This window comes from Aristolochia californica, unplaced genomic scaffold (assembly GCF_029961685.1).
Source record: "Aristolochia californica isolate CCGP_79_NKW_82.1479 unplaced genomic scaffold, dmAriCali1.0.hap1 SCAF_7, whole genome shotgun sequence".
Classification (NCBI taxonomy): Eukaryota; Viridiplantae; Streptophyta; class Magnoliopsida; order Piperales; family Aristolochiaceae; genus Aristolochia; species Aristolochia californica.
The window spans coordinates 7,652,097-7,665,683 of NW_027182268.1; the positions used below are offsets into that span (position 1 = coordinate 7,652,097).

The window sequence follows — 13,587 nt, forward strand, 5'->3', positions numbered from 1 at the left end:
ACTTCGGAGAAGGTGGAGATGCCATGGGCAACGAGACGGGCGCCGTACTAGAAGGAGACGGCATGGGTTGCATAGCCGGCAAGCATAGAGAGGCCGGAAGAGAAATAGCCGGACAAAGCTAGCAGACACCAGAAGTCGACAACAAGAAGATAAAAAGAAAAACGAAATAGTGAACTTCACGGGGGGTTTAAGAAAAATGAAGGGGAGGAAAAAGTTCCCTTAGGACCTCCAAATTTCGTTACACCCTACCTATTGATGTATCATGTGATGGAAGGAGTTCTTCTCCCGCTTTTATTTTCGAATTTTAAAATTTGAACGAGAACAGGAGAAAACGCAACGGCCAGTCTGCACCTTCGCGTCGTTTGGGACATTTCGAATTTCAAATAAAGCCGATCTCCATATAACGCTTGTCCATTTCGAACAGCTACTTCATTCTCTCCTTCTCCTTTTGTAGATCGTCCTCCCTTTGCGACCTCCGCCTTTTCCCCTTCTTTGCAGAAAACCTCTCTGTTCTTGTCATCGAAGATGAGAGAGTGCATCTCGATCCACATCGGACAGGCAGGAATCCAGGTTGGGAATTCCTGTTGGGAGCTTTACTGCTTGGAACACGGAATTCAGGTTAGTACAAATAACTTCGAGGGATCTGTGTTTACGCTTCTTCTTCTTCTACTTATTCATTTTCAGAAGCCATTGCAGTGACAACGATTTTCCACTTCGCTGGTCTGCGCTTTTTTTCTAATGGCTTCGTTTTATTTGTTGGCGGGGCGGTTTTAGCCGGATGGGCAAACGCCGATCAATAAAGCAGTACGCGGAGGAGACGATGCTTTCAACACCTTCTTCAGCGAGACCGGAGGTGGGAAACATGTCCCTCGGGCTATTTTCTTAGACCTGGAACCGACTGTGATCGATGAAGTTCGCACGGGGACTTACCGTCAATTGTTCCACCCCCAACAGCTCATTAGCGGCAAAGAGGACGCAGCAAATAACTTCGCCAGAGGACATTACACAAGTAATAAAGACCTTCTTGATCCCCTCTCAACTTTTTATTGTTCATTGTTGCAGATTTGGTTTGATGGAGATTCACGATTTGTCTTGTGAACAGTTGGGAAAGAGATTGTTGATCTGTGTCTAGACCGCATCCGGAAGCTTGCGGATAACTGTACGGGCCTGCAGGGTTTCCTGGTTTTTCATGCTGTGGGCGGTGGGACTGGTTCAGGGCTTGGATCTCTCCTTTTGGAAAGATTGTCTGTTGATTACGGAAAGAAATCCAAGCTTGGTTTCACCGTCTATCCTTCACCCCATGTTTCAACCTCTGTTGTTGAACCTTACAACAGTGTTTTGTCGACTCACGCTCTTCTTGAGCACACCGATGTATCTGTTCTCCTTGACAACGAAGCCATCTACGATATCTGCCGAAAATCCCTGGACATCGAACGGCCTACTTACACTAATCTTAACAGATTGGTTTCACAGGTGTACCAAACAATCTTTCCATAAGGGATTTTGAATCTGAAACTTTTAAAAAATACATATATTAACTTGTATCTTTTCTCAGGTTATCTCCTCTCTGACTGCTTCCCTTCGTTTTGATGGAGCACTCAATGTGGACGTGACAGAGTTCCAAACCAACCTGGTACCATACCCACGTATTCATTTCATGCTTTCCTCTTACGCACCAGTTATCTCTGCTGAGAAAGCCTACCACGAGCAACTTTCAGTTGCGGAAATCACCAACAGTGCCTTTGAGCCCTCTTCTATGATGGCCAAATGTGATCCTCGTCACGGGAAGTATATGGCTTGCTGTTTGATGTACAGAGGAGATGTGGTTCCAAAGGACGTGAATGCAGCTGTGGCTTCTATTAAGACTAAGAGGACAATCCAGTTTGTGGACTGGAGCCCCACTGGATTCAAGTGTGGGATCAATTATCAGCCTCCTACTGTTGTGCCTGGCGGGGATTTGGCCAAGGTTCAGAGGGCAGTCTGTATGATCTCCAACTCTACTAGTGTTGCAGAGGTATTCTCAAGGATTGATCACAAGTTTGATCTCATGTATGCTAAGAGGGCATTTGTGCATTGGTATGTGGGCGAAGGAATGGAGGAAGGAGAGTTTTCGGAAGCCAGGGAAGATTTGGCAGCACTTGAAAAGGATTATGAAGAAGTTGGAGCTGAATCTGCTGAGGGTGAGGATGATGAAGGAGACGAGTATTAAGATTGGATAAAGGTTTTATAGCTGGTACCTTCGCATAAACCAATGTCCTCATTGGTTTGAGAGGTCAACGTATCTTTTTTTTTAAATTTAGGATAGTCGTTTTAATGCTTTCCAAGGTCTCTATAGATATTTCTTTTGAAACTATACAGACAAAATACAGTTGAACTGGTGTTAATCTGTATTCACATTTCCATATTTTTCCATAGCAATATCATTGAGTAATGCAAATTAAATTTCTTACATGTTTATGGGAGACACTTCATCCTCTGCAAAATAAACCAGTAAGCATCAGTAATTCTAGTGAATAAAAAATATGTCAAAGTCTCAGCAAAAGGTAAAATCTCTCACCTGTCTTTCAATTTCGACTGCAGATTGGGCAAGCCTTCTTTTCAACACAGTCTTCTCATTTTCACATGTCTCTATCTTGGCATCTGGCAACACAAAGAATTACTGTCAGAAGCAAAATTGTTAATCATATATCATTAAAATCAGGTCACCTAAATGGAACGGAGATAATTTTCTCCAAATCCTTGCACAGTGCCAAACACTAACAAAAATTTATACATAGCAGTTAAGTGTCTAAATCCTTGTATGTGTTGGTGTGCTGATATCCTTGTATGTGTTGGTGTGCTGATATCCTTGTATGTGTTGGTGTGCTGATTCTTACCATAATAGTAGGATGATAGTATAGTAATCCGCTCAGTTGGCTGAAAACAGAAACAGGAGCTTCAGTACCTTTGCAATTGAAACAGCATTAAGCTGAAAGTGTGCACTTCGTCATTATTCTCAATTCAGATTAGTGGGAAAAGAGCAGAAATCCATAACCATGTCAATCATGGTTTTGCAACTTGTGGGAGTTCACCTATATTTGGGGAGGGGCAGAGTGGATCAAGGGTCAGACTCAACCCTTCTATTTACTGCAACTCCCAAAATCAAGCTTCTGGACTCAGTGAAACCGAACCAGACCTGGCTTTCACTAGGGCAATGTCTGGTCCCTGACTCTGAGTAATGATTTTGTGATGTCAGTCACTATGCACCAGTTATCTATAGTTCCCTATTAAATTTGTATTTTACAAAGACTAACCAGAAAGTTGAGACTCATAAATAGAGGGAGGCAAGTATACCATCACAAAAATCCCTTCTTGACGAGTTGGGACTTCTTCAAGCTTTCTTAATGTGTCATCGCCTCTAGTAACTTTACCAAATATTGCATACTGAAGAGTATAAGAATATGTTAGACTAATCAGCAAAAAAAATTTTAACGACATTGGAAGAACAAACGCACTCCTACAAAGAGTACCTGGCCATCAAGGTGAGGTGCATTTCCTAAAAGAATTGAAAATGAAGATTGGGCGCTATTTGGATCAGCATATCTGCTTCCAATAACCAGTACATGTCAAGCAAGAAGATTATATCTCAGTAAAAGATTATCCAGAGATGCCCCAAAAAAATTCCTGCTTCTTATGACTTTTATACATGTTTGCCATTTTTGAGTATAAAAAAAACAAATTTCAAGCACTAGCAATTAAAGATGATGGACTAGGCAAGCTACCTTCCCATTGAGAGTATGCCCCTTACATGTTTCACATCACTAAATTCACCAATGATAGTTTTCTTAGCTTCTTCCCTTTGCTCATCATTCATTGGAGCTGTTCTGCCTCCAGCAACATCTGCCACTTGGGCAACAAAACCCTTATCAACCTGAGACCATGTAAACCCAACATTACCCAAAGCAATTCTCTTTCACTCCAAGAATGTCTTAGCCAGGATGTAAGAGTGAAATACCCTGAAGAAGTGATTGGTATTATAGCATCCCAAACGAACGAGTTTGAATATATGCTCTACTGTTTTTGGTGCAACATGAGGGTAAAACCCAAATTCAATGTCTCCAAAGCTGGTCTGCGGGGAAATAAATATCACAAAAAGTATATAAGAAAAAAATGCTGCAATTTGTTTTACAAGGCCCAGATGAGTCTCAAAAGGTCGACCATAAGTCAAGCTTCCAACTAAACTGGTTAGAGATTTTCCATGTAGGTTAGCTCATTTTTTCCCCAAAGTAAATTATTATGGCCCAATATAGTGATGCAGAAGATCTAACCAGTGCATTCTAGTTTAATGACTGCACTCACATTCTACTACGAGAAGAAAAGGGTAATTCTACTCAAAATGAAAAATACGCAAAAGATCTCACTCGCAAGTATATACATTCCAGATTTCAAGAGTCTAAACCTACGTTTACATTTCTAAGGGATCAAAACATGAGGTTAGCTCATTCTTCTCCAAAGCAAAAGATCATGCGAAGACCTAACTAGTGCATTCAGGCGTAATGAGTGCAATCCCGACATTCTACTACCAGAAAAACAAAACAAAAAAAGACTAGCTTTACAAAATACGAAACATGCAGAAAATTTCACTGCCGATCAGATTTTACATTTTTAGGTTCTCAAATTATAGGTTCCAGATTTCCAGAGTTTTGACTTACGTTTACAGATTCAAGTAATTACTCTTGCGCCCAAAGAAGACTAATAGGACACACCGGAGACCAATCATGAGAAGATAAATCAAAAAGACCGGACATGATTACAAAAATCCAAGAAGTGGAGATTCGAGATGACGGACCTGGAAAACCACACGAGCGGACCCAAGCTCGGGATCAACCGAAGAGCGGGCAGGAACTAGAACGAGGGAGAGACAGACGAACAACGCAGCCAAATTTCTGAACATTTCGATCGAATCGGACGGTTGCCGGCAATTTCTGGCTCCGGCGCCTCCAGAACAGATACCTTAATGAGCGCAAGGGCTGTATTTTGGTCCCTCAACTCGGTTCTTCTCCCTCGGGCGCTCTCTAGAGGATCTAGCGTGCCTCGCAAAAGGGACTTGCCAACTCTGCCAGTGGCATCTCCGGGGCACATGGTAATCTCGTGTGGTCCCATCCTCTTTTCTCCTTTGAGACGGGGGCCTACCCTTATGTGGTCTCATCCTCTCAATCTTGTTTATACGAAGAGATCTCTGAGCAAAAGGGCGGGAGGGCCCCTACCCGTGGGAGAAAGGAATAGAGAAATATTTTGGAGTCTCCATCCATCTATCTTGTGAGGATCAGGCGAAATAATCACATATTGTCACTACTTGGACCAACTAGTGGTCTCATACTCCTATATGAAAAAATATATTTAAATTACTCTCTCAAGCAGGTCTAATTAATGTAGAACTATGCATATGGCATAAGACTGGTATTTTCAGTTATTATTTTTGTCTATAAATATGTGACATGGGACACATCTAATTCAACAAGTGCACCTATAATCTAACTTTCAAAGTGGTTAATATAATTTCATGTATTTTTCTTATAAAACTCGATATATAAGTATTATTTTTAAAAGTGCATTAAATTTTTTATTATAAATTATTCTCAAACACAAAATTTATATATATATATATATTAAAGTTTAAAAAAATTATTAAAACTTTTGAACCGCCTACGTTGGTCATGTAAAGGGGACTTACTAATGTAGGGGTCATACCATATAGATCGGATCAATGACTTACTTCTAGTTCAAATCCAGCACGATTAATTATTTAATGAAATTATCAAATTCTTATATGCAATCTTTTTTTAATTTTATGCTTGGCAATTTGTGAGAAGATTTCGAATTTTTAAAGTTATTTTTTTTTTTAGTTAATTTAATTTTGTATAAGTAATAACTCAATAAGGTTCTTGAAAATTTGGATTAAAGTCATTATTTTGAAATATAAATAATTAAAATTATCTCTTAGCTTTAAAATTCATTATTTTTACTATTTTCTCCTTCTTTATCCCACAAATGACCCTAAAAATCGTACCAAATAGACTAGTTTGTCCGTTTTTAGAAATTGAGAGAACTGGCCTAAAAGTGTTTGTAAATGTTTAACCAATGTTTGAACCTGTTCTAAACGTGTTAGACCAAAATCGGTCATTCGTCTTGAATATTCCGTGCAGTTTTAACAATATTGATAATGTTATAATTATTTTTAAGTTTTTTTCTGTTGTTTAAGATTTAATGTGAAGTTAAAATAAAGTATTTTTTTATTTAAAAAATAAAAATTCCATTCGTTAAAGAAATCCTTTCCGTACAGAAAATTTCTAACTCATTATCTTCTTCCCCTAACCTTATCTTAATCCACCTCGATCATCGTCACCTTTCTTTATTTATCGAACAACTCCTGATCTTCCCCACAGCTCAGGGGCTGACTTCTCCGCCTTGTCACCAATCACGCCTTTGAATATTATGTAACTCCTACCTCATCAGTGACCGTCACGACAGAAGCCGGAAGCATCAAGCAACACAGCCGCCCAAAACTCTCCCTCCAACGCCCACGCGCAGAGAAAAAAAGCTCTCCCACCGAGACTCGGTCGCCGAATTCGCCCATGGCGTGTTGCACAGGCCGGTGCTCGACGTGTAACATTCTAAAACCACAGATAATCTCTCGAATATGTCCATTGTTTCACATCACAGATCGTCAAATCTCCCCCTTAATCCAGTCTTCCCTAACTACGCATCTTTTCGCCGTGAAAAGATTCCCCTGCAACTCACGTCGCCACCCCATGACAGCCCCGTCCCTGTCCCACCAAATATATTTCTATAGAGAATCACTTGTCTCACACTCCCGCGGAGGCTCCATCGAAGACTACCCCTTTTTTCTCCCCCATTTTTGGCCCAAACAAGGGGGCGAGTGATTGGCCGTCTTGTCCGCCTAATATACCCCCGGAGGCCTGGACCTGGACAACTCCCTTTTTCAACAAGCGTTTCATAGAATCTCTTGTACCCGCTGAGAGAAAAAACTGAGAATCTTTATTCATTCTATATCTGTCAAAAACTCTCTTTTCTTTAATTCTTTTCGTTTGGAACACTGGCGGCGGAAGCCGTAATCGTCGTGGTCGTGGGTTTTACTTTGTTTACAGAAGAGAATTTGAAGGCGACTGCGACTGTGGTCGAGATTCCCATTGCTGCAAGTATATGTACCAGGGGTGAAATCAGTGAAAGGGATGGGGCATCGGTTCGGCGGTCATGGACGGGGACGTCTGCCGAACACCTTGTCTGCGTCTCGCTTCTCGACCGCCATTATTCGTTTTCCTTTTCTTTTAATTATTCTCGAGCTTGACTTTTTCCATAAGCGCTTCCGCTGTGGAATGCCGAATTTGACAGGACGGTGCAGGAGCGGAAAGAACAGCCGTCGGATTCCAAGCTTTAGGAAGCTTTGCAAGCCACGATCACGGCGGGCCCCGTCGCCTAACTAATATCTTTCATCTAAAGTTTCGATCGCTGTCAAAGCTCACTTTTTTTCTCAAGACTCACGGCTTAATTAAAGCGAGGAACTCAATACGCACATGGATGTATCCGGTACCGGTACCGGTTCCGACGTATCGTATCATAAGGCTGCGCGGCTTTTCCAAGCGTATCTGATACTTTGGAATCCAATACGTTTCAGCTTTTATTACCTCATACAGCCCTCGTATCAGTTACATACCTTTACGTATCGGCCGATATCCATTATATAATCGGTAATATGCCCATCCTTTAAAAAAAAGTATTTCATAGTTTATATATTAATTTTTCCTTTTTAAAACTAAAAAATTACTTAAAATGTAAGATAATATGTAAAATTTGATACCTATAATACTGGATTCTGATTTTTGAAAATGGGTTTTTATTGAATTTTAATTATTTTAAAACTTTTATTTGAAAATTTAAGAGAATACGTAGGAAAATAACATTAATCATTTACATAACGGAAAAATATTATAATCCACTTATTAATTAGATTTTTTTATTGAATACATTTTTTAATTTCAATTTTACTATTTTACATATATAAAAACAAATTAATTGGAAATCCATGGCCCACACGAGTGGATTGATCGCCTCCTTAGATATTGTTATATCTAATCAATCTAAATAAACAGATGGGGAGCCGTACTTAATAATCCATTCGCTTCAAGTCTAAGCCGCAGTTAATGCAGGACCACCATGATGGACGGTTAGGATGTCCAGATAAGGACTCTTTATCATTCAGATCCTGATCAAAGTTCAAATCATTCAAATACGAGTGGACGTGTCTCTTTGAAGTGACACATGTCATAGCGAAATATGACAGATTTACCAATAAAAACCCAAGAAAGTGTCATTTATTATGTCATAAGAAAATAAAATAATAAGGAATTTATTTTTAATTAAATTTCCTACAAAAATTCTCATTGAGTTAAAATAAAATTATTCGTTCTTACATAATCAAATGTTCTTTGGCCATGCTAACTCTATTTTTCTATATTGAAAATCATGGTAAATAACTAGAAATATATTGTTAACAAAGGGAGACCTAATGTCCACCCTAATTGGCTGCATGCAATCATGGCGTTGCATATAAAAGTGCCTGAAATTTATGAAATCACTCGACAATCCACTATTGAAGGGACAAAGCATGTTGATGAGTCTCACCTACCACAAACACCAACATAGTAAGCTTTGTAGCTTTAATAATCACTCATTGTTCCCCACTAACATCCCACATTCTGCATAGTCCATGGAACAAGTCGTATTTGGTTTATACTATTGTATACATAGATTTTATGTGTTTTCTCCTTTATCAAGATTGAATTTCATAAAAATATAATATTTCAGATATTATTATTCGAATCAAGGCTCTAACTTACTTGAGAGACAATCTAGCCTAACCCACCCATCTACGAAACCCGGTTGCCTCTTGTGAGTCAATAAAAATCGTAAAAAAATAGTAATTTAGGTTCATATTATAATTCTTATGCTTTTGATATATAATTTAAAAAATAATTATTTTTATTTTTATAATTTATTGAAATGAAAAACCAAAATCTAAATAAAAACAAATATTAATTTGCAGCGCATATATATATATATATATCGATAATATCAAACATCCTAAAATCTGACACGTATTACACCCCTTGTGAACCCTACCCACAAGATAAATTCCGATACGTAGAGACCGATATGCAATATTTCAAAATGTAATAACCCAACTTAAAGAACCCTCCCCAAGTCCAGCCTGCGCCGCGGCGTGTCGACCGCACTATGTTCCCATTGAGTCAGCAACGCCTTTCTCCTCCTCCAATAATGCGCCACGTGTACGCCTACCATTTGCCCTTAGGGCGCCTCGTTTAAACGATATTTATAATTATTTAAAGAGGGGTTAGTGCACGCGAGAATCTTTTGGTTGGGTGGCGTATTGCTTCGTTTCCAAGTTGGTCTCTCCAAACCCTCTTTTCTTTAATCCCCTCTTCCCTTCACCCTGTTTTTATAACTTAAAGAAACCCATTAATTTATTTAATGCTTATACTTAGGTCTAGAACATTGTCGAAGTGGATGATGGGTGCACATGTAGTGGGAGAATACCCTTCTTTAATTAAACCCTAAACCCTCCCATTTTCTCCTTCGCCCGGTATCTCACGAAAAATATCGGTTTCTAATTTCCTTTAATTGTTAAATATATTAATGTATCAATACTATTGAAAATGTCGATTATGTATAGGGTCCTGTACTTGGGTATTATGTTTCATGCCACGCGTAGGGACGTGAACTTGTCACGAGGGCAAGCGCTGAAAAAAATCTCGTCCGGGATTGGAGGGCCACGTAATAGAAAAAGCCAGAAAAACATTCCTCAAAAAATTTCAGAGGGAAAGTGACGGCCGTTAGGAAAGCGTCGGGGCTTTTTTTTTGGGGGAAAACGCCCTCCCCTTCCCCAGTCGGCTTTCCCCACGTGCGCCAACACCCGGCGCGCCCCCCGACGCCGATGTCGTTTGCCACCGCGGCGCGCCTTCTCACACGCGGCGAGGTTTTATAGGAAACCAGACGAACGAGCGACCAAAAAAACAACCCAAGTCTATCTATCGAGTACAGGAGAAAAAGGAGAAAGCCGCCCGCACATGCGCCCCACGACTCACGCCGCCGCCGTGTCCGTCTCGGCGCCGTCTCCGAGACTCAACTCTCGCGTGATTAACTCCACGTTTTAAACCGGGACCCACAAAGCAACGAATTCGATCACTGCCGGCGGTACCAAAGGCCACGATCAGTCCTTCCGCCTCGCATGGCGCCAACGGGAGAAAGAGTCGTATGGACTATTTTTGTTTTCCATAACTCGCATTACCACATCAAAAACTGATCTGGACCTCTATCAAATCGCCGTAGGATATTTGACTGTCAAATTCGGCGTGAGATTCAACTCTATTCTCCTTTTTTCTCGCCCATCTTCATAGGCTTTTTCTCTGGCTCTAAAGACAGGCATTTAATTACTGGAGGACAGAACGAGTGACTTAAATAAAGCCGCGGGCTACGGTCTCGGGTCAGGCCTTCTGTACCGGTACTTTACAAGATCACCCCTGCCAGCAACTGTCCATTTTGTCTAGCTTCAGCCATTTCAGCCAATTGTTTTTTGTTATATTTATTATTATTAATTAATTAATATTATTAAACTGGTAGGAATAGGAGGCTATTTGGTCAATTAAACTCTACGAAAGCTGCTTTTGGTTGAGGTTACCTACCAAGCCATAGCAGCTCTTAATGACTTTTAATTAGTTTAAAGGACATCTTATTCTTTCTCTACTTTATTGACCACCCTTTTGTTACTTCCTTTATCTCTGATGTGGTCCACCCCCCATTGAAAATAAGTCATGCGTTTACATGTGTGCCACCTAGTTGGAATTGAGGCATTTATTCCAAACTTCTATTCCCTTATCGCCTTTCTGTCACCCTGATAATTTTATCAAATTTATCATTCGACATAATAGGGTTAATTCTATAGATGACTTGAAATGAGGGTTTTTTGTCTTTTATGAACTTGTGTCATAGATTAATCATGTGAATAAAACCTTATTGCATGGATCAAAATGGTATAGTTTAACATAATAGGTCTCTTTCATAAGTCCTTTAGGTACATGATTTTATGGTTCATTTTATCCAAACCCATGTTTAACACATGATACTCAATTAATGTCTAGTGGTTACTGTGACATGTCACTTCCATCAATTATATTGAAGTTATTATTCTACTTAATATGTTCAATTCCATAATTGGCTTGTGTTTTAAGTTCTTTCCTATAATAAGAAAACTATTATTTTTCTTTCATAGAGGATTAATTTTGTGAATAAAACCCTATTATATAAAGAAAAATGGTATAAAATCATTTTTTAATAATATTTTAAAAAACGGTGGAATATCCACATGAACTAGTGATTCAATCCCATCAATTTCATATATGGTATATTAGCTATGTGAATAGGACCACTATGTTCATATTCCAATTGTTCCACTCCTTATATGTAACACATTATAGTGTCTTATATAATTTTTTGTACCACTGGGGTTTTATGTTTTAGTGAGCCATCCTTGTCTAAGTGGTCTAAGTCACGGTGTAGGGACCCTTAGACGAGAGACGGTGGTCACTTGCTAGTGTCCAAAATTCATCGGTGCTTTCATACTCCATCGTGAGGTGGTACACTGCGTTCTATTCCTTTTGCTCCCACGTGTGTCTTAGGATAATCATGACGAGGGGAAGGGTGATGATGGGATGATGATGTTGTCGTCTACTTGTGATGGGTCCCACCCCAACTACTTACCATTCCGTGTCTAGGTGCAGATAAAGCTCGTGCCCAAAGCCTTTCCCGAAAAAATGGTACAAAAAAGTAATTTTAATGCCTACTTTATTCGGTTGTACCTTTGGTTCCATACCATCTTCCAAGTTTATACCAAATTGTACCATTACAATATCTTCAATGTGACATACATGAAATTAATACAGATTATTTATTTAATCAGTTAATTCTAATTATTTGTTGATAATTTTATTTTTAAATAAATATTATTCAATTCAACTAAACATTTGTGGTTAGCTTCATCAATTTAGATTATTTCCCTGTATGTATTATACTTTCTTTAGATTTTTAATAAATATTATTTACGATATGAGTTATAACTTGTAAATAAGTTTATATTAGTTGATAGTTAAAATATATAAAACTTAATTGTATTTGATATAACTACATAAGGTTATTGGGTTATGCATGTGATGCCTCAAATTTTAATTTCTTAGTGAATTAAATTGTAAATACTTGCTTTCATGTATTATATAACAGATTAAATATATTATTTTAAATAAATAATAGGTATATATGATTCATAGAAAAATACCCAAAAATCTCCCAAGGGGTTCAATATTTAAAATGTTGCACCAAGTGTACCTTCGCTTTTCTATGCCTCGCGCCTCTTGCCCTATGGTAACAAAATATATATGCTCGTGGTACAAATTTGAATTCGATCGTGGCCCTTTTTATTTTTTGTTTTATGTATTAAGAAATTAGGGTTTATTTTTATTTCAGGGTTTCTACTCAGTCGCATAATATGCCTAGAAATGTAAAAACTTGAGTTAGAGAGAGACTGAGAAGAGTATGAGTCTCTCTTTGTAGTTCAATTCACCTAGTAAAAAATCTAATCCGACTTGCCTGAATTAAAAATAAAATTGGGAAGTCAAAAACTTATATTAAAATGTATTGTTAAAGATATATGACAATTGGAGTATTTTTTGGGTATTATATGTATTTGATTTAAAATATAAATTTTATGTAATGTAAATATAGGGGTCAGAAGGTTAGATCTTAAATATGTTAAAAAGGTAAATGTGCTGCCATATGAAAATAAAATTATTGGAAAATCAATTTTCCTATAACTACTTTCATTCAAATATCTTTATTTAAAATATATTTTAAAAATATTTTTCATTTATGCTGCCGTAGGAAATAATAGAAAAATAGTTATAATGTTTAAGTTTACACTATAAATAAAATAATTTAAAATAAGATGTAAGTGATTAATAACCATCTTAGTGCTTATTGGTTTATTTTCAATATTGGAGCAACAAGAAAGTCATTTTCTTATTATTTATAATAATTTTAAAAGATAATAGAAATAAAAATGAATCAAATGAAAAAAAATTAGACATTGGAAAATATTTTTCTATATTTTTACGATTAAAAAAAAATACTATGAAGTTTGATTAGATGATAAATGACACAAGAAATTGGTAACCAAGAGGATTGAATTAAAGTGTCTTGTCAAACCTAAGGGTGGTTAGTCATTATTTGCACCAATGAAGGATATGTCGACAAAATTACTTGGTGTATTAGTATGTTTTTTAGATAAATTTTATTTCATAATTTTTTTTGTTAATTTTAAGAGTTTATTTTAATAAAATTATTTTTAAAATTTATTTTAATTTTATTAATAATCTCATTTCAAAATTTATTGTAAATTATTGATTATAAATGTAAAAATGAAAATATAATCAAGATGAAAAATTATTTAAAATAATGTTT

General features: G+C 37.5%; 2 protein-coding genes across 3 annotated transcripts; one reads left to right on the forward strand and one right to left on the reverse strand.

Moving 5' to 3' along the window:
• The first annotated feature begins 415 nt into the window (after positions 1–415).
• Positions 416–2,451, forward strand: LOC137935939 (tubulin alpha chain-like). 2 transcript variants are annotated; one of them, XM_068780375.1, is made up of 5 exons: positions 416–618; positions 775–1,009; positions 1,103–1,473; positions 1,556–2,014; positions 2,091–2,451. In XM_068780375.1, exons 1-5 carry the CDS (start codon positions 526–528, stop codon positions 2,217–2,219), a joined length of 1,287 nt encoding a protein of 428 aa, XP_068636476.1. In that variant the 5' UTR covers positions 416–525; the 3' UTR covers positions 2,220–2,451. The 2 variants fall into 2 exon arrangements, with proteins under 2 accessions (XP_068636476.1, XP_068636475.1); XM_068780374.1 differs by having other exon boundaries at positions 419–618; positions 1,556–2,451.
• Positions 2,390–5,055, reverse strand: LOC137935940 (peptidyl-prolyl cis-trans isomerase CYP23). The gene is made up of 8 exons (XM_068780376.1): positions 4,829–5,055; positions 3,995–4,108; positions 3,762–3,910; positions 3,510–3,582; positions 3,334–3,423; positions 2,877–2,916; positions 2,558–2,640; positions 2,390–2,475 (listed from the first exon to the last, which is right to left on the reverse strand). Exons 1-8 carry the CDS (start codon positions 4,931–4,933, stop codon positions 2,455–2,457), a joined length of 675 nt encoding a protein of 224 aa, XP_068636477.1. The 5' UTR covers positions 4,934–5,055; the 3' UTR covers positions 2,390–2,454.
• Between the last annotated feature and the right edge of the window lie 8,532 nt (positions 5,056–13,587).

Coding starts and splice junctions, on each gene's coding strand:
- LOC137935939 (XM_068780374.1), top strand. CDS start 526: ATGAGAGAGTGCATCTCGATCCACATCGGACAGGCAGGAATCCAGGTT. Junction 1,010..1,102: donor CGCCAGAGGACATTACACAA/GTAATAAAGACC, acceptor TCTTGTGAACAG/TTGGGAAAGAGATTGTTGAT. Junction 1,474..1,555: donor TTAACAGATTGGTTTCACAG/GTGTACCAAACA, acceptor ATCTTTTCTCAG/GTTATCTCCTCTCTGACTGC.
- LOC137935940 (XM_068780376.1), bottom strand. CDS start 4,933: ATGTTCAGAAATTTGGCTGCGTTGTTCGTCTGTCTCTCCCTCGTTCTA. Junction 3,911..3,994: donor ATACCAATCACTTCTTCAGG/GTATTTCACTCT, acceptor ACATGGTCTCAG/GTTGATAAGGGTTTTGTTGC. Junction 2,917..3,333: donor AAGAAGGGATTTTTGTGATG/GTATACTTGCCT, acceptor TTCTGTTTTCAG/CCAACTGAGCGGATTACTAT.